This window comes from Macaca fascicularis, chromosome 2 (assembly GCF_037993035.2).
Source record: "Macaca fascicularis isolate 582-1 chromosome 2, T2T-MFA8v1.1".
Lineage (NCBI taxonomy): Eukaryota > Metazoa > Chordata > Mammalia > Primates > Cercopithecidae > Macaca > Macaca fascicularis.
The window spans coordinates 103,230,940-103,255,482 of NC_088376.1; the positions used below are offsets into that span (position 1 = coordinate 103,230,940).

Sequence of the window (24,543 nt, forward strand, 5' to 3'; positions counted from 1 at the left end):
GGGGACCGCATGAGGTCATGCACACCCACAGAGTGCCCAGTCCCTGCCTGGCCTTTTGCCCATTTTCCCTTCCCCTAGGGTGGGGGTGACAATGGAGGTAACTAGAAGACAGATCAAAAGGTTCTTGGTCTTGACACAGATGCAAGAGGGAGGCAGATAATAGACACCTCCCTTCCCCCTCACCCACATAGGCTCCAGTGGGTTCTCAGGGCAAGGCCTGGCGGCTCTGTCCTCTCTGACTTCAGGTAGAGGTGAGCGTGGAGGAAACTGAAAGAGGAAAGGTGAAGTGCTGTTTGGCTTGGACCTGGAGGGGGACAGAAGGCTCTCGGGGCAGGCAGGGTCGGTCTTTCGGCAAGAGGCGCGCTCTCTCTCCCTTCCCCTTCCATCGAGGGCTGGGTGTGAAGGTGAGAGCAACCAGAAAAGAAGGTGAAGAGGCCCTTGGCCTTGACACGGACGCGGGAGGAGGTCCCAGGCCGAGGCCGCCCCGCCCCCGCCGCCGCCCCGCCTCACCCGGCGCCGCCTCCCGTGTTCTAGGTTGACACCTCCTCAGCGCTGGCCGCCGGCAGCGTCTGCGGCAGCGCTAGTCGCCTCCTCCGAATCGGCTCCGCACAGGTAAGGTCAGGGCACCCGGCGCCTGAGCTGCCAAGGAAGGAGTCGGGGGTGCTGCGTGAGACTAAGAGTTGAGGGGCAAGGAAACAAAATCGGATTTCCTCAGAGGGCCAGAGGAAGAGACTGAAGCACGCGAGCCCTAAATCCTTGGGCGGGGGGAGGTGGTCCCTGCCATGCCCACGACGGGTGGGCGCGTCTTTACCGACTGCCTGCACGGATCCGCAGATGTGCTGGGCGCTTAGATGCCTGCGGCTATGCAGAGACGCAGTCCAGAGCGGTGACCCCAGATCCTGGTGGGGGCTGGTTCCCAGGGCACCGACATCCCTTTGCAATTTCCAGCCAGCAGCTAAAGACTCCCCTCCCGGGGCTTTAAAGAGAGGCTCCAGACTCGCGATCCACGAACACACAAAAACCTTCCTTGCTGATGTTCTGAAGAAAAGCCCCGCCTCAGCCCTATGAATGGTAATAATAGGGGGAAGATTTATTCTTTCTTGGGTGTGTGTACAGGTGGAACAATCTGCAGAAAAAGACCTTTTTTTCGGAAAATCTTTTCAGTTTGAAGTTTCAGCAAATCTATGTTTGATTTCCTTGCATTTGGGGAGATGACATGGAATTTAAGCTCCAGCTTTGGGGCTGTCTCTGAAGTCTTGGGTTGGGCTGACCTTTCCCGGGATGAGGTTTTGATTTGGAGGAAGTAGAGTGGGTTTTGTCTGAACCTGTGCTCGTTCTTTAAACTTCTGAGGTCGGGGGCCGTGGACTTACTGACATCCTGTCTTCTCTCACCTGCAGCTGGGAGAAAAGATGTTCACTGTGCTGACCCGCCAACCATGTGAGCAAGCAGGTTAGTATCTCTCAGCAGGCAGCAAGCGTGGTTTTGCCAAATCGCAAGAGAATCCCAGGTTCGGCCCACAGTTTTTCATCCATATCCCCTGCAAATTATTGTTTAACTTTGTTGGTTTGAGACTCAGTATTCAACTGGGTTTCGTCACTGGCATTCCTCAAATAAAAGTAATGCTCTTCATCAAAGCCACACAAAACAAGGACTAACATGCATGTTTCACTTAAAAGGTTTTTCCGGTTTGTATAATCCATTAATTTGGCCCTTGTGGTTTCCCTTACCTAGCTGTATGTAAGGTTTGCTTTAGAATACTGTATTGTTGATTTTGTGATCAATTGTAAAGTACTTGGATCTTTCCTGTATTCCCATCCAAATGTTGCTGGCACAGTGCCTACAACACCCCCACCCCTCACCGTGGGTCAGTGTTGTTATGATTCATACTGCAGGCAGGAGTGCGGGATTTTCTCAAACTCGCAGGCACCAGCGCGCGCGCACACACACAGACACACACACACACACACACACACACACACACACACACACATACACACACTTCTAAGCTTGCCCCGCCTGTCTCTAGAGTACTTTTTGGAGTTGCTCATGTGGAAGCCCAGAAGGCTCTGGCTTCTCCACGCTCAGATAGGTACCTTGCAATTACCATGTTTGTCCAGCCCTAATGACAGCGCAGCTCTAGGCTGCATTTCCTAAATGAATAAGACCTGGTCTCGTCCATTTTGCTTTGTAATAAGCTTTTCTGCTGGGACAAGGGTTTGCTTAAGGTAATCATAGCTTTTTACTTGAAAACTGCTGAAACACAGAAGACTTAGGAGGCCAGCCACGTAGCTGTGGTCAGGAAACTGCATACATATCACACACTCCTTCCCCATGGATAGACATTCTTTAGTCATGCCCCTGAACTGGGTATTCTTGTCTTCTAAAAGGATATGATTTTAGGATAGTAAGGGCAATCTATGTGAACTTTTATTTTTGTAAAGGGAGATTGCACGTGAGGAGATGTTTTCCTTTGATTTTTAGGTTTTCCCCCGAAACACTTTGAAATGTTAACACAGAGATTGTAACATCACTCATATAGACTAACCTGTTACATTCCTTCCAAAGGAAAAGTTTAACTTGGCAGATTAAATTTCTACCACATTTTATTAGGGGGAAAAAAATCCCTTAAACTTCTATAGCTGACACTGACAAATGCATTCTTTGAAAGCTGATGCAAAAGTTCGCCTCTGTGGATTAACTGGTTCCTGGCTGGTTCTTGTACTTTTATTTGGAATCACAGAAAAGTGATATAGGACCTCTTCATATGCTCTGCAGGTCAACTCCATGGCAGTTGGCTCTCCTTTCCATTGCTATTACCCACAATTCTGTAATGAGTAACCTTGTGTCTAAGTCATTTTACACATGTGGAGCTGGTTCTGTGGGATATTTTTCCAAAAGTTTGATTGTGAGTCAGATGGCATGCTTATTTGCAGTTCTGATAAATATTGACAAACTGCCCTCCATTGATGCTGTACTAGTTTACACTTTCAATGACAAGGTAGGAGGATTAAGGTGTTAAGTGACCAACTTTGACACCAAGAAGTGTCTGTGACTGCAGCTACACTGCAGGGGAATCAGTTGAGATGGAAAGAGTTAGTTGTTCTGAGCCACGAAGACCTACTGCGTGACTGCCCTCCTGTAGCAAATGTTGTGATGTGACTGAATTTGTGGGCTGAATCTAATTATATCCTGGGTGCATAGACACGCCCTTTTTTTCTTCTGGGCAAATGTCTTACAGAAATAATGAAAGGGTAAAGCATAGGTTATGATGATCTAGGAATAATGTTCTGGAATAAGACAGGATCTATCAAATTGCTGTTCAGTTGATCTTCCTATAATGATGAAAATGTTATATGGCTGCACTGTCCAATATAGTAGCCACTAGCCCACACGTGGTTATTGAACACTGGAAATGTGGCTAGTAAGATTGAGAGACTGCGTTTTTATTTTATTTTATTTTAATTAATTTACATTTAGATAGCCAATTGATTAGATATATATTGGAATTCGATGAATCTAGTGATCCTTCTATTAGTGTTCATCATATTTCAACCATTTGGGTGTCATTTATGCTTATGTCCCAGTAGTTCTACCAAGACTATTATTATTATTTTTTTAGAGACAAGGTCTCACTCTGTCACCAGGCTGGAATGTAGTGGTACAGCTCACTGCAGCCTTGAGCTCCTGGGCTCAAAGGATCCTCCAGCCTCAACCTCCTGAGTAGCTTGGACTACAGGTGTGCACCACATGCGCAGTTGATATTTTTTCATTTTTTGTAGAGATGGGGTCTCACTATGTTGCTCAGGCTGGTGTCTAATGCCTGGCCTCAAGTATGTTCCCACCTCAGCCTGGATTACAGGCATGAGCCACTATACCCGGCCCAAGATTATTATTTAGTCAATATTTTCATTGAATGTCTTTTTATCTTTTTTAAAAATTAGATATAACTTCTATTCAGTGAAATGGATAGATCTTAAGTTGTGCCCCTAAGTTGGGTTTCTTGCCTTCTAAAAGTATGTTTTTAGAATAGTAAGGGCAATTTATAAGAATCTTTTTTTTTAAGGGAAATTATACCTAAGACACTGATTTGCTTTCATTTTCAAGTTTTCTCCAAAGGACTTTGAAAGGTTTGATGAGTTTTGACAAATACACACATCCATATACCCCACAATGCTATAATGTATAGCGCATTGCCATTACCCCAAGAAAGTACCCACATATTCCTTCCCAGTGAATCCCTGCCCCAACTTCCACCCCCTGGCAATCACTATTCTGATTCCTGTTACCTGCCTACTTTAGAACTTCAAATAAATGAAATCATCTCGGTATAGTATAGTGCTAATTTTTTATTTTGTTTGTTTATTTATCTATTTATTTATTTATTTTTGAGGCAAGGTCTCATTCTGTCACCCAGGTTGGTGTGTAGTACTGTGATCTCAAGTCATTGCAACCTCTACCTATCGGCTTCAAGCAATTCTCCCACCTCCGTCTCCCGAGTAGCTGGGACTACAGGCGCATGCCACCACACCTGGCTAATTTTTGTATTTCTTGGTAGAGACAGGGTTTCACCATATTGGCCAGGCTGGTCTTGAACTCCTGACCTGAAGTGCTCCCAAAGTGCTGACTTTGGCCTCCCAAAGTGCTGGGATTACAGGGGTGAGCCATCAGCCCAGCCTAATTTCTTTTTCTTTAACTGAGATTATTTTTAAATGAAATATTCTATCACCTGGTTTAATTTTTTAAAAATAGATTTTTTGAATCTCCATTAAAACAAATGTTAGCTGGGCATGGTAGCTCATGCCTGTAATCCCAGCACTTTAGGAGACCAAGACAGGCAGATCACTTGAGCCCAGGAGTTCGAGACCAGCCTGGCCAACATGGTGAAACCCCGTCTCTACTAAAAATACAAAAATTGACTGGCGTGGTAGCACGCACCTGTAATCTCAGCTATTCAGGAGGCAGAGGCAGGAGAATCGCTTGAACCTGGGAGGCAGAAGCTGCAGTGAGCCGAGATCACAGCACAGCAGTCTAAGCTGGGCGATAGAGTGAGACTCCATAAGAAAGAAAGAAAGAGAGAGAGAGAGAGAAAGAAAGAAAGAAAGAAAGAAAGAAAGAAAGAAAGAAAGAAAGAAAGAAAGAAAGAAAGAAAGAAAGAAAGAAAGAAAGAAAGAAAGAAAGAAAGAGGGAAGGAAGGAAGGAAGGAAGGAAGGAAGGAAGGAAGGAAGGAAGGAAGGAAGGAAGGAAGGAAGGAAGGAAGGAGAGAGAAAAGAAAGAAAGAAAAGAAAGAAAGAAAGAAAGAAAGAAAGAAAAAAGAAAAAAGTAAAACGAATGTTATTGTAATTCATCTCAGGGATAACCACAATATCAGAAAACTAGACCATGCATACCTTCCCTGCAACACTGTTTTAGTACACAATTTGTGAGGAAGGGCAAATGCGTACTGTTTGTCCTTCCCCCAAAACTGGGGAGAAGGGGAGCTTATTTGCTACTCCGTCTTAGAAGTGTGGGTCTCGCTAACACCAAAGAAAGTGGTTTATGCATGTGATTATGGGGCCAGTCCATCGATTCTACAAAGAATACCAGTGCCTGGTTTTTACCTTCCCCTCAAGTGCCTTCTGGGTCTTCTCGTTTTAGGCCTCAAGGCCCTCTACCGAACTCCAACCATTATTGCCTTGGTGGTCTTGCTTGTGAGTATTGTGGTGCTTGTGAGTATCACTGTCATCCAGATCCACAAACAAGAGGTCCTCCCTCCAGGACTGAAGGTAAGTGTGAAGGGACTGGCAACAAAGGGAAGAAATGGGCATAAAGGAGAAGAAATCAATTATTCCAAAACCATGAGTTAGAAGAGCAGAAAATCCTTTCCCCCACCCTCATTTCTGGCTTCAGCCAGGAGAAGGCAGTGTAAGACTCAAGGGAGAAGGTCTGGACATGCTGGGTTTGTGATATTTGAGGCTACAAATTGAGGGTAGTGACACCTTCTCCAAAGACTGTGTTGTCTTGCTTTGACTTCTGACTCCAAAGCTAAAATTTGTAACCAAAAGTTGCAGATGGCTATCAAAGATTTACCAGTTCAGCCAGGTGCAGTGGCTCATGCCTGTAGTCCTGGCACTTTGGGAGGCTGAGGCAGGTGGATCGCTTGAGCCCAGGAGTTCGAGACTTGCCTGGGCAACATGGTGAAACCCGTCTCTACCAAAAAAATAAAAAATAAAAATAAAAAAAAAAAATTTACTGGTTAGTACAGTTTCCATTTTGACCAGTTTATTTGTTCTCCCAAGCACACAACCCTGATAATGAGTAAAGACCAAGGCTGAGCACAGTGGCTCATGTCTGCAATTTCAGCACTTTGGGAGGCCAAAGCAGAAGGATTGCTTAAGCCCAGGAGTTTAAGACCAACCTGGGCAATTAGAGAGACTCCATCTCTACCAAAAAAAAAATTTCCAAAAAAAGGAAAAAACAAGTCAAGACCAGGAGACCAAGGCACCTCTTCTGGCCTAGGCTGAGTGAACAAAAAAATCAAGAACTTGAGAAGGTCTCCTTGAGCTCTATTTGTGCTGCTACTCTTGAGTCTAGAACATGTGCTGTGATCCTTCCAATACTTCGCTCAACAACCCCGCCCCCACCAAAAAAAATTACTCAGGACCTTGTGCTTAGTCCCAGAGGCCCCTCTTAGCTCTCAACAAGTCCATCACCAAATGATCTTTAGGCTCAGAATCATAATACATCCCCCAAGCTTGGCTCTGAGGATGCCGTTGGAGACGGGAGGTGATTCCATGAGAGGCTGATAAAGGAAAGGTGAAGCGAGTTGATGAGTCCTTCAATCATTTTAGGTAGGGGTCAGCAAACATTTCTCACAAAGGGTCAAATAGTACATATTTTAGGCTTTGAGGTCCATTTATAGTCTCTGTTTTATAACTCTTCTTTGTTTTTCGACTCATTAAAATTGTACAAACCCTTCTTAGTTGTGCTGTAGGGACCAGGTAATTCAGCCATGTTCTTTGAATCTCATTTAACCTTTACACTTGACCTCGCAAGTCTTTTCCATATCTTCCTACTGTTAGTGACTATTCAAAGGTAATATTTGAAATACATAGACTTTTTAAAAGAAAAGAAACTAATATTGTTTTGGACTCTAAGGATGGGTTTGAGCTAACATTCTAAGGTGGCTTTTCTAAAAGATTAGAGTAAAATCTCCAGTAGATAATATAATAGCATTTAGTTCCTTGATAAGATATTTTATTTAAGAATCTCAGCCCTCATTAATAACATGAATAAAAAAGAAAAAAAAAAAAAACAACCTTATGCAATCACCCAATAATGAGAAGAAAGCAAATTACCCGATTGTCCAAAGATACTAGCTAAGGCCTAAAAGAAGCTGTTTTCCCAAGCTCCAGGCACTGCCTTTTATAAACTACGTATATAAAATTGGGACTTTGGGAGGCCGAGGCAGACGGATCATGAGGTCAGGAGATTGAGACCATCCTGGCTAACATGGTGAAACCCCGTCTCTACTAAAAATACAAAAAGTTAGCCAGGCCTGGTGGTGGGCACCTGTAGTCCCAGTTAGCTACTCAGGAGGCTGAGGCAAGAGAATGGCATGAACCTGGGAGGCGAAGCTTGCAGTGAGCCAAGATGGTGCCACTGCACTCCAGCCTGGGCGACAGAGCGAGACTCCATCTCAAAAAAAAAAAAAAAAAAGGACTGCAAGTAAGAGTAATATGTTTTTTATTTTGAGACAGAGTCTTGCTCCGTCCCCTAGGCTGGAGAGCAGTGGCGCAATCTTGGCTCACCACAACCTCCACCTCCTCAGTTCAAGTGATTCTACTGCCTCAGCCTCCCAAGTAGCTAGGATCACAGGTGCCCGCCACCACACCCAGCTATTTTTTTTGTTGTATTTTTAGTACAGACCATGTTAGTACATCACTGTGTTGGCCAAACTAGTGTTGAACGCCTGACCTCAGGTGATCCACCCACCTCGGCCTCCCAGAGTGCTGGGATTACAGGCATGCGTCACCGCGCCCAGCTGCAACTAAGAGTAATATCTCTTTACACTTCGTATAATGCTATTCAGTTAAGTGAGCACTTGTCCCTGATTATGTCACTTAGGTCTTATGCCAACCATAGAAGGTGGGCCGGGTTTGGTCAGTGAATGACAGGTCCTGAACTGAAACCTGGTCCTTTGTGTTCCCAAGGCCAGGGCTCTCTTCACTGTCTCCCACTTCTCCCTGACCCTGAGTTCTGAATGGAGATCCAAGTGGAGGGAAGGGATTGACCTCAGATAGGAGAACACTTCTTGCTTTGCACAGGAGTGAAGGTAGGGAGGCTGGATGCAGATGCAGGAAGGTTTGTTGAATTGAGGGCGAGGAGTTAAGCCTAATACCACCCTTAGACCCTGATAGCTGGGCTGCCTGCCCTGGGCCCCACATTTCAGAAAGACCAGCTCTAGCTGCACTTCAGGGTTATCTCTCTCTATGACCCAAAGGAATATGCTTACCCAGAGCCCATACTTCCCCTTCTAGAACATACTGTGGTGCCCAAGACTTCAGAATCTAGGGTCTTCATGGACCTCCAGAAGGTGGACATCACCAGTGGTCTGAGGGGTGGCCAAGAGGCAGCTGCTTACAGGGAGTGTAAACAGAGCATAGCCGTGTGGTCTGAACTGTCCCCACACAGATGCATGGGCTCTTTATTCTGTAGATTTGCCAGGGGTGGGAAGAGAACAGGTTTGGGAAAGTGACAGGGCAGAAGCCTCTATTCATAAAATTTTGTCTCTAATCCTACAAATGTTAGAAATGGGCTGGTTAAGGCAGTTACCAGCTGATGGCTTCTACTTGTTCTGGACAGTAACAGGCAAGCCCTCTGTTCTTGCTGGAAGACTAGAAAATGAGTAGAGAAAATCAGATGGAAGACTAGTAAAATGAGTAGAGAAAAATAGATCCCTGGGCAGTCTAGAGGGCACTGTTGAAGGAGAAGACCACACATGTTGAATGCTAGTGTCTTAGGTTGGGCTCTCCAAGTCAAAGACATACATGCAAGTAGATCATCTGGGGATGATCCCGGGAAACACTGGTGTGGGACTAGGGAGCTGAGATGGGCAGGCAGCCAAGAGAGGGCCTGTTATGCAGCAGGTCAGCACTGTGGGCAACTGGGACTCAGTCCTGCTTGGGACCCTGTGAGATGGTACAGAGACCTCAAAGTTGTCCCATATCAAGGGGCATACAGGCATGTACCTCCCAGATATCCCACTCAAGGGCATATTTATCTACCAACTTCCATCAGTCATTAGCTGAGAGGCTGCTCCCTGGATGTTAACTCTCTAGTCTTTCTGGCATATTTTGTGATCAGGTAGACTCGGGCCACTAGATAAAGCCTTCAGGCAGGTGGAAGATGGATGGTTGTACATCACAGTAGTAAGGTCTGAGGGGATGTGGGCAGAGAATTGCCAGTGACTACTCCATGTAAATAATATTGTACTATCCCTGTATTGCAGATGAGAAAACAGGAAAAGAAAGAGCAAATAGCTTCCCGTAGTTACACAGATTGAAAACAGCAGAACTGGTGTAAAGGAAAGAAAAGAGAACAGACAACAGTGGTCTTAAACAAGGGTTTGGAGGAACCAGGAGACACACCCTCCACCAATTAGCAGGCAGTTCAAAGAGGGGATTTTAAATCTCTTCTGAATCTTGCTAACAGACCCTAGCCACCATTGCGAGGGGCAGGAAATTGTAAAACATGGGAAGATGAGCTCGGAAGGTCCATTCTGCTTAATTGGGTGGATTAAATGTGAGAAAAGACAGATGTTCTGGGCCAGTTGAACCAGAAACAGAATGACAGCTTTGGAAGAGAGTGTTCCACATGCAGTTTTTCTCAGGATATGGAGAGATCTGTCTTTTTTTGTTTTGAAGAGCATTGCAGGTGATGAAGTTGAGCAAATACGAGTGATTTTACATTATTTGTTATGTTTATTTTTTTATACCATGAGCCCTGTTTTGCTTTTGTGTGCAGCTGACAGTTGGTTCTAAAGGGCCAGCTCTACAACAGCCTATCTGGAGGGCTCTGAAATGTTACAGGGGATTCTCATGCAAGGTCATACCTGGCTATTAAATCTAACCTTGGCTTGCCTAACCTTGGCTTATGTGAGGTTATGGGCAGAACTATTAAAACGCAGTCAAGGGGCAAAAATGTCCAAGTCTCTTGTGTTACTGGTCTGACTTGCTCCACAAGCTTGAAGAGTAAACATGATGCCATCACTTGTAATTTTCACTCAGCCCCCACTCCCGCGCTTTATTATCATGAAGTCCAACACCTTCCTCTTGAGGCTTCGCCCTCCCTACCCTTTAGAACTTTAGAGCTTCTCAGCCCAGTAATCAATACTATTGAACTGTCTCTTGCAGCCATGTGATGTCACTGCTGAAGATGGGTTCTGCACAGTCTTAAAGTTTTAAGGATGGGCTTTTCCACTGTGACCTGCTCAGTCCACATTAGTTCCCCACACTAGGTTCAAGATCATAAGCCATTTTAGTCTACACTCCCATGCTCAGCCATTACTCTCCAAAGCACAACCACTGGCCCAGTCTGTGTTGAAATCATTCCCTCATTGAGCCTTGCTCATCAGCGTGGATTTCTGGTGCCTTGTAGCTCACCCTGGTCTATTTCTTGGAGAGCAAGAGTTGAATACTTAGTTTCTTTTTTCTTTTCTTTTTTTTTTCAGAAAAACTCGCGCTCCTTATAAAAATGGGTCCTCTTTTCCAGCCAGATCTGCACACCCCTTAACTAAGAGTTTACTTTCAAGGGACTTTTTGTTTAAATAAGAAAGTCTGCAAAGCGCCTGATTACTGAACAGTCACACCATTAGACTTGGTTTCCTTGGAGCTCAGTGAAAACATCATGGCTCTGAGTACAAGTTTTAGAGTCCGTTAGACTCAGGCTTGATCCGAGGTCTGTGATCTTGGGCATTTATGTACTACTGTAAGCCTCAGTTTGCCCATGTGTCGAATGATATGATATGATATGACATGACATGACATATGTCTTATACAGGCAATAACACAAAGCACTTTCTGCAGTGCCTAGAATAAGTGCTGGACAAGATTTATTACTACTACTATTCTTATTATCATAGTAATAATGATAATAATAATAAACAAATCTAAGAAAGTTGACCTTATGACTCTGCTTTTGCTATTGCTTTAGACAGATCACCCAATCCTTAAGTGTTGGACCACGGAGACTGGCCCTTTCAGTTAACATTAATTGCATTCACTGTTAGATAGAGAGTAATTTAGCCAATTTCCTGATTCTATACATTTCTAAACTGAAAGACTGTTTCCTTTTAGTTAACCCACTGCTTCAGATCCACATTCAAGCCATGATTTTTTCTGACACTGCATTAGACAGAAGATTACTTATTACTTTTTATCCAAACATCAACTGGCTAGCTGAACTGAAATTGATTCCCATCCCCTCTCCCCCAAAAGAATCACACTGAGTTTCACTGTTTAGGCAAAAGAGCTCTGAAAACTGGTTAAAGACCATTTTTCCCACTTTCAAAAATGTGAGTAAATGATGGTAGGGCTAGAAGAGTGTGAGTCAGTAGAGGTGGGCCTACATCAGCAGGTGCCGGAGGGACAGTTGTTTCTCCAGTCTCACAGAGCAAAGTCTGGGTGCCGCAGATCCTGGTGAAAGCTGGATCCCAGCTGGAGTTACAAATGATAATGGATTCGATTCTTCTCTGATCTTGGCCCAGCAGCCCTGAGCTTCACACACAGGGAAGACATGCACCCTTTTAGAAGGGTTGGAATAAAGATTTGAGGAAAGGAAGGTGATAGTTTTTCACTTATTCTCTCTCTCCTCTTGTTTTATGGGTCAGCACCAGGTGTGGCAGGGCCAGTTGGAGTGGTGGTGATCAGGAGGGAGGAAAGAAAGCAGACCAAGAATATAGAGGCCCGGACCTCTTTAATTTAGTGCCTGGTTTCCTTCTTGCCTTCAGTTTCAACCTGTTCTTTAATCTCATTGTGAGTCGCTGACTGTGACAGATTATGAACAATGCCACCCTTGTTCCCCATGAGGGATGTCAGGTCAGGATCCCGATCAATGTTCATCATACTGAAGGGCTGAGATTAAGAGACTGTCCAAATTCGCATACCAGTGGACACAGATGTTCTATTTCAAAATAATGGAGAGGCTATGATTCAGGAGCTGGAGCAACTTTTTAAAAATTTGGTCCCATTTCAAACAAAACAAGCATTTGTAATACAGATAATAAAAAGTTGGAAACCTCCTAAATGTATAGGATCAGGAAATTGGTTAAATTACTCTGTATCTAACAGTGAATACAATGAATGTATGAAAATGGTGATATGAATCTGTTTCTACTGTCAGGAAGACATGTTCATGATATACTTTTAAGAAAAGAGCATTGCATGGTCAGATGCGGCGGCTCATGCCTGTAATACCAGCAGCATTTTGGGAGGCCGAGGTGGGTGAATCACTTGAGCCCAGGAGTTCGAGACCAGGCTGGGAAACATGACTTAACCGTCTTTACAAAAAATACAAAAATTAGCCAGGTGTGATGGTGCACGCCTGTAATCCCAGCCACTCGAGAAGCTGGGGCTGAGAATCGATTGAGCCTGAGAAGTTGAGGCTGCAGTGAGTCATGATGGCACCACTGCATATATACAATGATATATGTATATATCCAGATACATATATACATATATCATTAGAAAAGATATAACAAGGGCTAACGCAATATCTGGATTTGAGGGATACTTTGTTTTCTTTTCTGTTTTTCTTGTTTTGTGATTTTATTTGTTTATTTTGTTTGACTGGCTTTTCTATATATGCTAATAGCCTGCATTTATGAGTAGCCACTAAGCATCAGGCATATAGCCTTCTATTTACTTCTGCAAATAAGTCCTCTAAAAATGAGGGAACCCGGAAAGGTCAGGCAACTTACCCAGGCCAGCATCATAAAATCAAGAATCTATCTGAGTCAGCCTGCCTCCAGACCCAGCTTCATCATCTTCTGTGGGACAGGCTAGGTTAACCCAAAGGTGGTGGAGTGGGGGACTTCAGGCCACCCTGAAGGCCTCTGGATGCCCTGGGATGACTGTGAGCACAAGCAGATACTCGGCTTCGGTATGCATTGCTAATTCCAAACTCTATAGGCTACTAATACATGCTCTTTCCTGGTCAGGTTTGGTCCAGAGCCTGGGCTGGGCCAAACCTGCAGGTGAAGCTTTCTAGTGCCTGCTCAAGTTGGGCAAATCGGTCCAGGACTCTCAGCCTACTCTCCTGCACACAGGCAGCCCCAGCACTGCCCAGCAACACCTGCCTGTTCGTTTGTTGACACACACATTGCCAAAGTGGGATCAATATGTCAATATTATTTTATTTTGCTTTTTTTCTCCTTAATTATGAATACTTTAATTCTGAGCACTGATGCAGGTATTAACATGCCTCAGCCGGGCACAGTGGCTCACATCTGTAATCCCAGCACTTTGGGAGGCCAAGGTGGGTGGATCACCTGAGGTCGGGAGTTTGAGACCAGCCTGCCCAACATGGTGAAACCCCATCTCTACTAAAAATACAAAAATTAGCCAGGGATGGTGGCAGACACCTGTAATCTCAGCTACTTAGGAGGCTGAGGCAGGAGAATCTCTTGAACCTGGGAGGCAGAGGTTGCAGTGAGCTGAGATCGTGCCATTGCACTCCAGCCTGGGTGACGAGAGTGAAATTCCATCTCAAAAAAAGAAAAAAAGAAATGCCTCTGCCATGTGAAAAACTTCCTATAGCTTCTTCCTACGCTTTCATTTTGGTTGTTTATTTTTTAGACTGATAAACCTAGAAGTTTGGAAATATAGGGCATCCAGGTGACTATTCATTTTCCTTCTGAGATGAAGATGGCTTTTGTACCTCCCCCCAGAGGTCTAAATGAGGAAGAACCAGGCAACCCGATTGTATACAAGATCTATGAAGTACAATTCTCAACCTTGGCTGAGTGTTGGACTCACCTGGGACTTTTAAAACCTGTTGATGCCTGAGTCCACTCTCAGAGATTCTGATTTAATTGGTATGGGGTGTAGCCTTGGCACTTTAATTGGTATGGGGATTTTTTTAAGCTCTCCAGGTGATTCTAATGCATGGCAAAGTGATAATTATTTCCTGGAACCTGCCCTACCTTTCTTCATCCTCTTCCTCCACAATCCAAGGAGACAAAATTGGTTTGGAGGAAATAGTTTTTCTTATTGATCAGTCCTTCCCTAAGTGAAGCAGTGCGGATTAAGGTACTCAGGGTTTTCAGTGGCCCACCGAGAAAGCAGTGATCAGAGGAGTCCCGCCCATTTCTGACTCTCCCTTTCCCTTTTTATTCAGTATGGTATTGTGCTGGATGCCGGGTCTTCTAGAACCACAGTCTACGTGTATCAATGGCCAGCAGAGAAAGAGAATAATACCGGAGTGGTCAGTCAAACCTTCAAATGTAGTGTGAAAGGTAAGGACTGAAGTGTGTCTGGGAGTTGCAATGGGAAGCAAGGTGAAGTTCTAAGTGTCTTGGAGGCCTGGAGAGGTCCTTAGATGTTGCTGGGAGGCAGGGAATGAGCATTGGACTGGGAGTCAGGAAATAGGAGATCTTGTGCTAGTGCTGCTACTCATCAGTGGAATAAACTTGCTCTAGTCACTTCCCTTCTCTGGGCCTCAGGTTTTTAATCTGTATACATGGGAAGGGGTGGCGTCAAGAACTGTGGATGGTCTGAGATTTTACCCTGCCATATTTTCATGGGTGCTGGAAGACATAAGACTCCTGGTTCAGAAACAAAGGATAATTTGTTACTCACAGGAGTAGCCCAGAGTATCAGCATTTTCTTACACTGGTACTGATTCCCAATTTGCCCAGGATGATGGAAAGAGGGACAGAGAGTATGCACTCATGCAATAGGTTCTGTCATAGGAAAGGAAGTCTGGGATTTTAGAGAAGCATTTATAATGGGCAGTGAGCATGTCTGCCTTTTGCTGTGGAGGGAAACACAAGGAACACATGGAAAGCTGTCTTCCAACAGTGATAAGGAGTAGTCGTGTGTACTGACGGGCAGGCAGAGAGAGAATGACAATATATAAACAAATGGACATGGCTCTGTTCCAGTAAAGCTTTATTTATGGACACTGAAATTTTGAATTTCATATAATTCTCACATCATGAAATGTAATTCTTCTTGTAAATTTTTTCCCAACATTAAAAAATGTAAAAACTCTCTTAGCTCACAGGCTGTACAAAAAAAAGGTGGTATACTGGATTTGGCTCATGGGGTGCCAGCCCTTGAAACGGAGTATTAGCAGCAATGATAATAAATGATCCTCCATGCAGCTCCCTGCCTTTTCCACAGCATATTCTGAGTTTTATATTAACTGTTTCCTTGTTCTTTATAGTTTCGTCTTATGTATGTAGTGTTTCTGTTTTTTAAAACAAAATCAAACATGTATTCATATAAATGGAATCAACATATTTTATGCTGTATTTGCTTTGTTCACTAACAACATTGGATTTTTAAGATTCATCTGTGTTGGCCGGGCGCGGTGGCTCAAGCCTGTAATCCCGGCACTTTGGGAGGCCGAGACGGGCGGATCACGAGGTCAGGAGATCGAGACCATCCTGGCTAACACGGTGAAACCCCGTCTCTACTAAAAAAAATACAAAAAACTAGCCGGGCGAGGTGGCAGGCACCTGTAGTCCCAGCTACTGGGGAGGCTGAGGCAGGAGAATGGCGTAAACCCAGGAGGCGGAGCTTGCAGTGAGCTGAGATCCGGCCACTGCACTCCAGCCTGGGTGACAGAGCGAGACTCCGCCTCAAAAAAAAAAAAAAAACCAAAAAAAAAAACAAAAAAAAAGATTCATCTGTGTTGATATGAGTAACTATCTTGCTCTTTTTTTTTTTTTTTTTTGAGACAGTCTCCCTCTGTTGCCCAGGCTGGAGTGCAGTGGCACAGTCTTGGCTCACTGCAATCTCTGCCTCCTGAGTTCAAGCGATTCTCCTGCCTCAGCCTCCCAAGTAGCCGGGATTACAGGTGCCTGCCACCACACCTGGCTAATTTTTGTATTTTTAGTAGAGATGGGGCTTCACCATGTTGGCCAGGCTGGCCTCGAACTCCTGACCTCAAGTGATCCACCTGCCTTGGCCTCCCAAAGCCCTGGGATTACATGCATGAGCCACTGCACCCACCCTCATTTTTCCTTGTTGATAGGCATTTGTATTTTCTTGGTTACTTAATATCTTTACATATATTTATAGCTATTTCTGTTTTCTGTGAAATGCATGTTCATGTCTTTTGTTCATTTTTCTATTGAATTATTGAATTTTTCTTACTAATTCATTGAAATCTTTATAAATATTCTAAATATGAATTCTTTGCCATTAATATTATCATATTATTGCTAATATCTTCTCACAGTTTGTAGTTTGTCTTTTTAGTTTGTGATGTCTCTTGATGAATAGAGGTTCTTGATTCTTATGTAAATACAACCATCAATATTCCCTTTTGTGGCTTGCTTTTTTGTATGTTTTATTTAAGAAATCCTTTCCTATCTTGAGGTCATACAGACATTTTTCTATGAAAAGTGTTATAATTTTGCCTTTTACAATTAAGTAATTAGTCGAAGTAATCAAGCCTAGTTAGGGAGTGTGTATAATTAGGAGTGTGTATAATTAGTACAAGTAATCGAGCCTAGTTAGGGAGTGTGTATATGTGTAAGCCTTTTTCAAAGCCACTTCTCTTCCTCATTCGAGCATTAGGATTTTTGAGTTGGCCTGTAGCCTCCCAACCAGGGTGTTCTGAATGTGCCCAGTGTATCCTTGAGCCCACAGGACCACAAGTTAGAGACTCCAGACCTGTCCTCCCAGCCCAGCAACCTCCTTTGTTTCCCTCAGTGAGCTGCCAAAACATTGTAAGTTCATGGGGATCATGGCACTGAAAAACTTGGGGAGCAGAGTTAGTCTTTCTCACTGGGAGACCAAGAGTCTTCTTTGGATAATCAGTGAATTCTGCATCCGCCCTCCGAGGAGGGCAGCCAGGAGCTTGCCTACCCTGATGCACAGGTGTTCCAGGTTAGGCTCTCCAGAAGCAGATGTAGAGACAGATTATGGAATGCAAGGTGGTTATTAGAGATGCACCATTATAGCAGAAAGCAGGCAGAGAGAAGGATTGGACAAAAAAAGAAGTCAAACTTCAACTCAGGCCTGATGAAGCTTCAACTGATCTGTTATGCTGCACTGGGTTGAAATGATGTGAAGTGGCTTGGCTGTAATACCCCTGTTGCTGCCACTCATCGGATGTTTGCCACCCTGGAAAGAGCAACATCTTGAGCAAGGCAGCTCTCTGCAGCTCAGGCAGACCCTGAAGAAGCTGACAGCTGGAACAATAAGTCTATTTGAAGGGGTATTTGCACGGCATGTTTTTGGGTTCACTGCACAGGGGACTTGGATATTTTCCCTTCTTTTTTTTTTCTTTTTGAGATAGGGTCTCACTCTGTCTTCCAGGCTGGAGTGCAGTGGCACAATCATGGCTCGCTGCAGCCTAGACTTCCTGGGTTCAAGCAGTCCTCCTATCTCAGCCTCCTGAGTAGCTGGGACTACAGACAGTGCCACCACATCTGGCTAATTTTATTTTTTGTAGAGATGGGGTCTTACTATGTTGCCCAGGCTGGTCTTGAATTTCTGGGCTCAAGCCATCCTCCTGCCTCAGCCTCCCAAAGTGCTGAGATTACAGGTGTGAGCCACTGCACCCAGCAGATATTTTCTGAGTGTTGCTTGCACTGTTATCCACAAGACACAGGCAGCTGTAGCCCTGCTGTGACCTCAACCAGCAATTCTCTATCTGCTCGGGTAACTCCTGAGCAATTTCCTCACCTTCAACCATGAAATAGGACAGCAGGCTGCTCCTTTCAAAGAGACTACGTGCTCTGAGTAAAGAGAAGAGAGTGTAAGATCGAGATTAAGACTTCACCTCATCCCTACTGTGTGAACCTTGGAAAGTTATCTAACCTCTCTGAGTCTTGACTTCCTCATCTCTAAAGTAAAAAACGTAATAGTAGTTATACCTACCCCATAGGAGTGATTTGAAGATTAAATGACATAATATATGTAAAAGAAATGCCTGGCATACAGTAAGTGCTCAATAAGCGTTAGCTGTTATTCGTGGGGCACCACAATCCAGAGCTCCTGGTGGATCCTCTTACCACTTGTTACTCTGTCCCACAGTTACAAGATCTCTGTTTTTAGACCCAGGAGGGCAATTCAATCAAGTTAGTCTTGACAGCCTTACGACTGTGGGGAAAAATAAGACTTACGTGGGGAGGTGTTACAGCAGTCCCTCAGGGGAAGGGTTCCTTGGCCCACCCTGGATGGCATATCTGATTTGAGGAGGCACAGAGTCATGGAGGCCACAGCACATCCATAAATGATCTTCCCTTCTTTGATCACAGTAGTCTCAGGGATCCATATATACTCTGAGTGAACAGAAGACCACAAACTAAAGCTTAAATTACAGAGTTGAAGTTCAGCAAGTGTCATCCCCTCAAAGACTTGTGGCTTCTCCAAGGATAATTTGGGTTTCTGGTTCCTCTGTTGCAAACTTCCCAGGACTCCCCTGTCTTGGCCAAACAGAAGAGGGTGATGAATGCTTGCTCACCCAGCAGGGATTCCCAGATGCCTAGGCCCTCAGAAATTTCTTTCTAGTAGGTATCAACCCCCAGTTGCTACTGTTTTCCATGAGTTCATTGCCTTTGCTGGCGGTTTCTGTGCTGGTGTCTGTGCCTCTGGCTGCTTGTGGCGAAGCCACCCCCTGGAGGTGCTGGATTCTCTGCATATGTCTCATCTCATCTGCAGTACTCATGCCTGCTGCTGCCTTTCCCCACAAGGGACATTCACAATGTCTTTCCTTTAAACCAGTAACTAAAAATTACTTAAGCTCCACTAGAGCCTAAACTTAACTATCTCCTACATTAAAATCCCTCAAAGAGTTGCATCAGAAACCAGGTCACCATAGCATTAAAAAACATCCTTTGCCACTGGGCGCAGTGGCTCATGCCTGTAATCCCAGCACTTTGGGAGGCTGAGGTGGGTGGATCACCTGAGGTCAGGAGTTTGAGACCAGCCTGGCCAACATGATGAAACTCTATCTCTACTAAAAATACAAAAATTAGCCAGGCGTGGTGGTGGGCGCCTGTAATCCCAGCTACTCGGGAGGCTGAAGCAGGAGAATTGCTTGAACCCAGAAGGCAGAGGTTGCAGTGAGTGGAAATCACACCACTGTCCTGCAGTCTGGGTGACAGAGTGAGACTCCATTTCAAAAAAAAAAAAAATCCTTTGCCAATAGTTGGCCGGAGCTCAAGCTGAGGCGCGTGTCTTGGCTTCTGTTTCCCCTCAAGTAAGTTTTGTGACATCTGTTTAACCCTCTCTCCCCATATTGAAATAGCAATTTCCGTGCTCCTCTCATGGGACCAAGTATCCAAGTCCAAGTATCCTAGGAGCCTGTGAATCCTATCTCCTTTTCCCTCTGGGAGGCTTAATAGACCTTATGCAAACAGGCTCTCTGGTGACATACTCCCAAGGTTTCACCATTCTATCTTGCCTCTCACCAGCCGCTATCCAGAGACCAGCTGTTGCAGATTATATTTTGTTTAGCCCAGATTGGACTAGCCAATCTCCTTACTGTAGAGATGTATGGTGGTTTGAAAGTCTCATTGATTGATTGATTTAATAAATATGTATTAGGTGCCTGCTGTTTGATACGAACTGTTCTTGGCACCAGGAATTCAGAAATAAACAATATATACAAAATCTGTGGTTATGTGTTATGAGACTTGCATTCCAATGAAGAAAATAGACAAAAAAATAAAGGGCATATAACGAGTGTCAGGGAGACATGATGTGAAGAGAAATCAGGCAGGGTGGGAAATAGAAAGTGATCATGCTGTTTTGAACAGGACTGTCAGGGAAGTATGAAGAATATGACAGCTAAGCAGAGACAAAAGTGAGATGAGACAGTGAGCCATGTAAATGTCTGGGAGAAGAACATGCTGAGCAGAGGCATGGTAAGGGAAAAGGCCAAGCGTGGAAGCTGCTCAGCATTTTCTAGGAAAAGCCAAGGGGCCAGTGTGGCTGGAAGAAAGATGAGAAATGAGACTGAAGCTATAGCCAAGGCCAGCTCCTTGGAGGGCCTTGAGGTGTCATAAGGGTTTGACTGTGACTCAGATGAAGTTTCTTCAAAGTATATTGGGAAGCCATTAGAAGATTCTAACCAGGGAACTAATATGATATGACTTCTGTTTTTAACGGATCGCTCAGTTGATATAGAACATGTAATCAGGGGCTAAGATGGGAAGCGAGGACACCAGTTAAGTGCTGTTAAATCAGTATAGGTGAGAGATTAAGTGATGGTCAATTTGTCCTTGACTGGTGCTTCTCAACACAAGGTGAATTTGTCTCCCAGGAAACATTTTGCAATGTCTGGAGATCTTTTTGATTGTCATGACTAGGTCTGTGGTGCTGCTAGCATCTAGTGCATAGAGGACATTTCTCATCTTTCTTCCAGCCACACTGGCCCCTTGGCTTTTCCTAGAAAATGCTGAGCAGCTTCCACGCTTGGCCTTTTCCCTTGACATTCTACAATGTTCTAAGCATTGTACAATGCACAGAACAGCCTCCACAACAAAGAATTATCTACCCCAAAATGTCAGTAGCACCAAGGTTGAGAAACCTTGGTTTACGAGGTTCTGGGGAAGGGGGTGAGAAGTGCTTAGATTTGCAAGGTATTTTGAAGGTAGGACCAACATGATTTTATGATGGACTTGATGTGAGGCATCTGAGTTGATACTGCATGAGCAAGAGTTTGGATATGAGCAACTGTGTGCATCACAACACCATTTACTGAGATTGGGGAACACTGGGAATGGAGCATACTGGGGGCAGGGCAAGACTTAAAGAGTTTGGTTTTGGGCATATTAAGTTGGAGATGGCTATAAATCATGTGAGTCAGGGGACAGCAAACTTTTTTCTGTAAAGAGTTAGACGATAAATATTTTAGACTTGTGGGCCATATGGTCTCTGTCATAACTGCTCAACTCTGCCCCTTTAGCATGAAAACAGCCATAGACAATGTGTAGATGAATTAGCATGTTTGTATTTCAAAAAAAAAAAAAACTTTACTTATGGACACTGACATTTTCTTATAATTTTCATGTCATGAAATGCTGTTCTTCATTTGATTTTTTTCCAACTACTTGAAAATGTAAAAATTATTCTTCACTCGCAATCCATACAAAAACAGGTATTGAGTCAAATACCTTCCTCACTCCTGATCTATATAGTGAGTGTGGTTGTCAGATAGGCAAGTCAGGAGTTCAGGGGATGGGGAGGTTGAAGAAATAAAGCTGAGGGTCATCAGAATACAGATGATATCCAGCCCCAGCTCATCTAGGGAGTGAGTAGATACTAAAGAAAAGAGATCTGAGGACTTAGCCTTACACACTCCAGTACTGAGAGGCTGGGGAGAGGAGGAGGATCCAGCAAATGAACTTAGGAGGAATGGCAGCCAGTAAGGGGAGAAGAAGTTCAGAACCCAAATCCAAGGTATTTGAAGAAAGAGGAAGTGCACAATTAGGTAAAAAGTGATGGGGAGCTTATAACCTAAGAAGTTAGACAGACATGATATGCCCTCAGTGTGGTGATGTACAGTAGGAAAAACCTAGCACACCTAGGAAGTGCTCTTGCCAAAAAATCAAACCTGAATCTGATCACATTTCTAGAAATTAACTCCCAGTTTATAAAAAACACAGGAGATAAAGGAACATGTTCAATGACACCTCACGGATCCAATCAGCAAAATCCAAAATGAGAGAGCTACTCCATTAAAATTATTTCTTTAATAAATAAATGGCAAGAAAAAAGGGGGTCATGAAGACTGTTACAGAATAAAGAATCTTAAAAAAACATCCAAATGCACGTACAAGGTATGGACTTTGGTTTCTTCATCACACTATAAAGAAAAAGTTAGTTATTCTGGGAAATTTGAACACTGACGTGTCTTTAATAATATTAAGAACTTTTTTAGGAGTGATTTTTTTCTTAGGTATCATGGTTATACTTTTCAGAGTCCTTCCCTCTTCAAAACATATACTAACGTGTTTGCAGATGAATTAATATAATGCCTGGGATTTTCTTTACAATAATTCATAGAGATGGAAAAAAGAAAGCATATAGATGAAAATAAGGTGGGCTGTGTATTGATTAACTGTTGAAGCTGAATGATCAGTGTATGGGGATTCATTTTACTAGTTTCACAGAAAAGAATTATGAGGAACGTGAACACTTACCTGTGATGTTCAGCAGTTTTGTTGTTTTTATTGGCATTGTGGAAAGAAAACCCTGTTAAATAACCTGTCACATAAGAATATGCCTGAGAGCTTAATCTGACATTTTATTTACTGAGAGAGTTGTGTCTTTTTTAAAATAACTTTCTAATTACAAAATAATATATTTTCATTGTGTGAAAATCAGAAAACATAGGTAAATAAAATGGAACCAGGCACAATGGTGTGCACCTATATTCCCAGCTACTCAGGAGGCTGAGGCAGAAGGATCACTTGAGCCTAGGAGTTTGAGACCAGCCTGGGCAACATAGCAAGACCTCATCTTCATCTAAAAGTAGAAAAGGAAGTAAGATCATCCATAATCCTTCACACCAGAGGGGAAAATAATTCTTTTTTTAGGATTAATATATTTTTGTATTAAAAATTATTCATACAGGCTGGGTGCAATGGCTCACTCCTATAATCCCAGCACTTCAGGAGGCCAAGCAAATCAACTGAAGTCAGGAGTTTGAGACCAGCCTGGCCAACATGGTGAAACTCCGTCTCTCCTAAAAATACAAAATTAGCCGAGTCTGTTGCTGCATACCTGTAGTCCCAGCTACTTGGGAGGCTGAGGCAGGAGAATCACTTGAACCTGGGAGGTGGAGGTTGCAGTGAGCCAAGATGATGCCATTGCACTCTAGCCTGGGTGACAAGAGCAAAAAATTCCGTCTCAAAAAAAAAATATATATATATATATACACACACACACACACACACACACACACATAAAAAATATATATATTTATTTAATTGTTGTTATTAGTGTTTCTTACAGCTACTTCAGTTCTGAACTCCTGAGATCAAGCCACCAAGCTCATTAAGCCCAGGGCTTATGGTGCTGTCATTTGTCTGTTGTAGGAGGTCATTCCCCCAGGAGAGAAGATTACATTAGAGGCTCTCTCCTCGGCCAAGGTTGGGAAAGCCTGTCCTTGCTTCTCTGGCACTGTCGATGAAATCCACATGTCTGTGCATCTTAATGGACACATCCAAGTAAAACTTGTAATTAGAGAGCTCAGGGTTTTTTTTATTGGTTTGTGGTAGTTAGAAGATGGGTGGGAAAGGTTAAGAAAGGGCCGTTGAAGGAGGCAGTGGCTCTACCAATTCCAAAGAAGGAAGTTTCCAGAGGGACCATATTCCCTCCATCTTCCTTGTCTGTCCTATACTTAGTCTTCCTTCAAGTAGGACTTATTTAAACTCAGAGCCTGGACTGGGAGAACAAATTAAGTTACATTCATGCAATGGCATGCAATGCAACTGTAAAAAGAAATGAAGAATATTTATATACTGCTATGGAGTGGCTACTAGGAAGTATTGTTGAATGCAAAAAAAAAAAAAGTGGAGAAAGGTATATATAGTAAATTACCATTTATCTAGAAGTTGGGGTGATTAAAAATATATGTACTTGCTTATTTTAAACAAACATTGGTTAAACTTTTTTTAAAAAAGAAACTACTTACAGGAAGAGGAGACAAGGAGAGAATCTAGATGTCTCTGAATATACCTAGTTTTGTAGATCTGATGTTAGAACTATGTAATTATTTTAATAACTATAAAACAATATCGCTTTTTAAAAAGTAATTCCTAAAACTCAAAAGTAAAATGCAACAGGCCAGGCATGGTGTCTCACACCCGTAATCCCAGCAATTTGGAAGGCCGAGGAGGGTGGATCACTTGAGGCCAGGAGTTCGAGACCAGCCTGGCCAACATGGCGAAACTCTGTCTTTACAAAAAATACAAAAATTAGCCAGGCAAGGTGGCATGCGCTTGTAATCCCAACTACTTGGGAGGCTGAGGCACAAGAATCGCTTGAATCTGGAAGACGGAGGTTGTAGTGAGCCAAGATCACACCACTGCACTCCAGCCTAGGTGACGGAGCGAGACTCCATCTCAGAAAAAAAAAAGAAGATATCACCATTTGCAACCCCTAATGAAATAATGGATCTAAGCCATTTTCATTGATAATGCTAACAGCACAAAAAAAGAGACAACCAGACACTGTGCCTCCTATTATAAGTCCACACTAATCCCTATATATTTTTTAAAAAATTCAAACCTGATCTGATCAAGCCTCTACATTCAATTAACAATTTATAGAAATACAAAGGACCAAGAAAGATGTTCATTGAATTATGAGGGTACA

At 43.5% G+C, this 24,543-nt stretch overlaps 1 protein-coding gene across 9 annotated transcripts in view; it reads left to right on the forward strand.

Moving 5' to 3' along the window:
* The first annotated feature begins 527 nt into the window (after positions 1-527).
* The window catches only part of ENTPD3 (ectonucleoside triphosphate diphosphohydrolase 3), a 41,426-nt gene continuing 17,410 nt past the window's right edge, over positions 528-24,543 (forward strand). For 5 of the 9 annotated variants that reach the window (XR_012431015.1, XR_012431016.1, XM_005546725.4 and 2 more), the window contains exons 1-4: positions 528-1,071; positions 1,399-1,450; positions 5,636-5,763; positions 14,375-14,492. Coding sequence is in view for 6 of the 9 variants with exons in the window: in XM_005546725.4 (XP_005546782.1) it covers positions 1,069-1,071; positions 1,399-1,450; positions 5,636-5,763; positions 14,375-14,492 (301 nt within the window). In the remaining 3 variants the exon portion in view is untranslated. The remainder of the gene's footprint in view (positions 1,072-1,398; positions 1,451-5,635; positions 5,764-14,374; positions 14,493-24,543) is intronic. The other 4 variants (XR_012431017.1, XM_005546726.4, XM_015445689.4 and 1 more) reach the window with 1 other exon arrangement.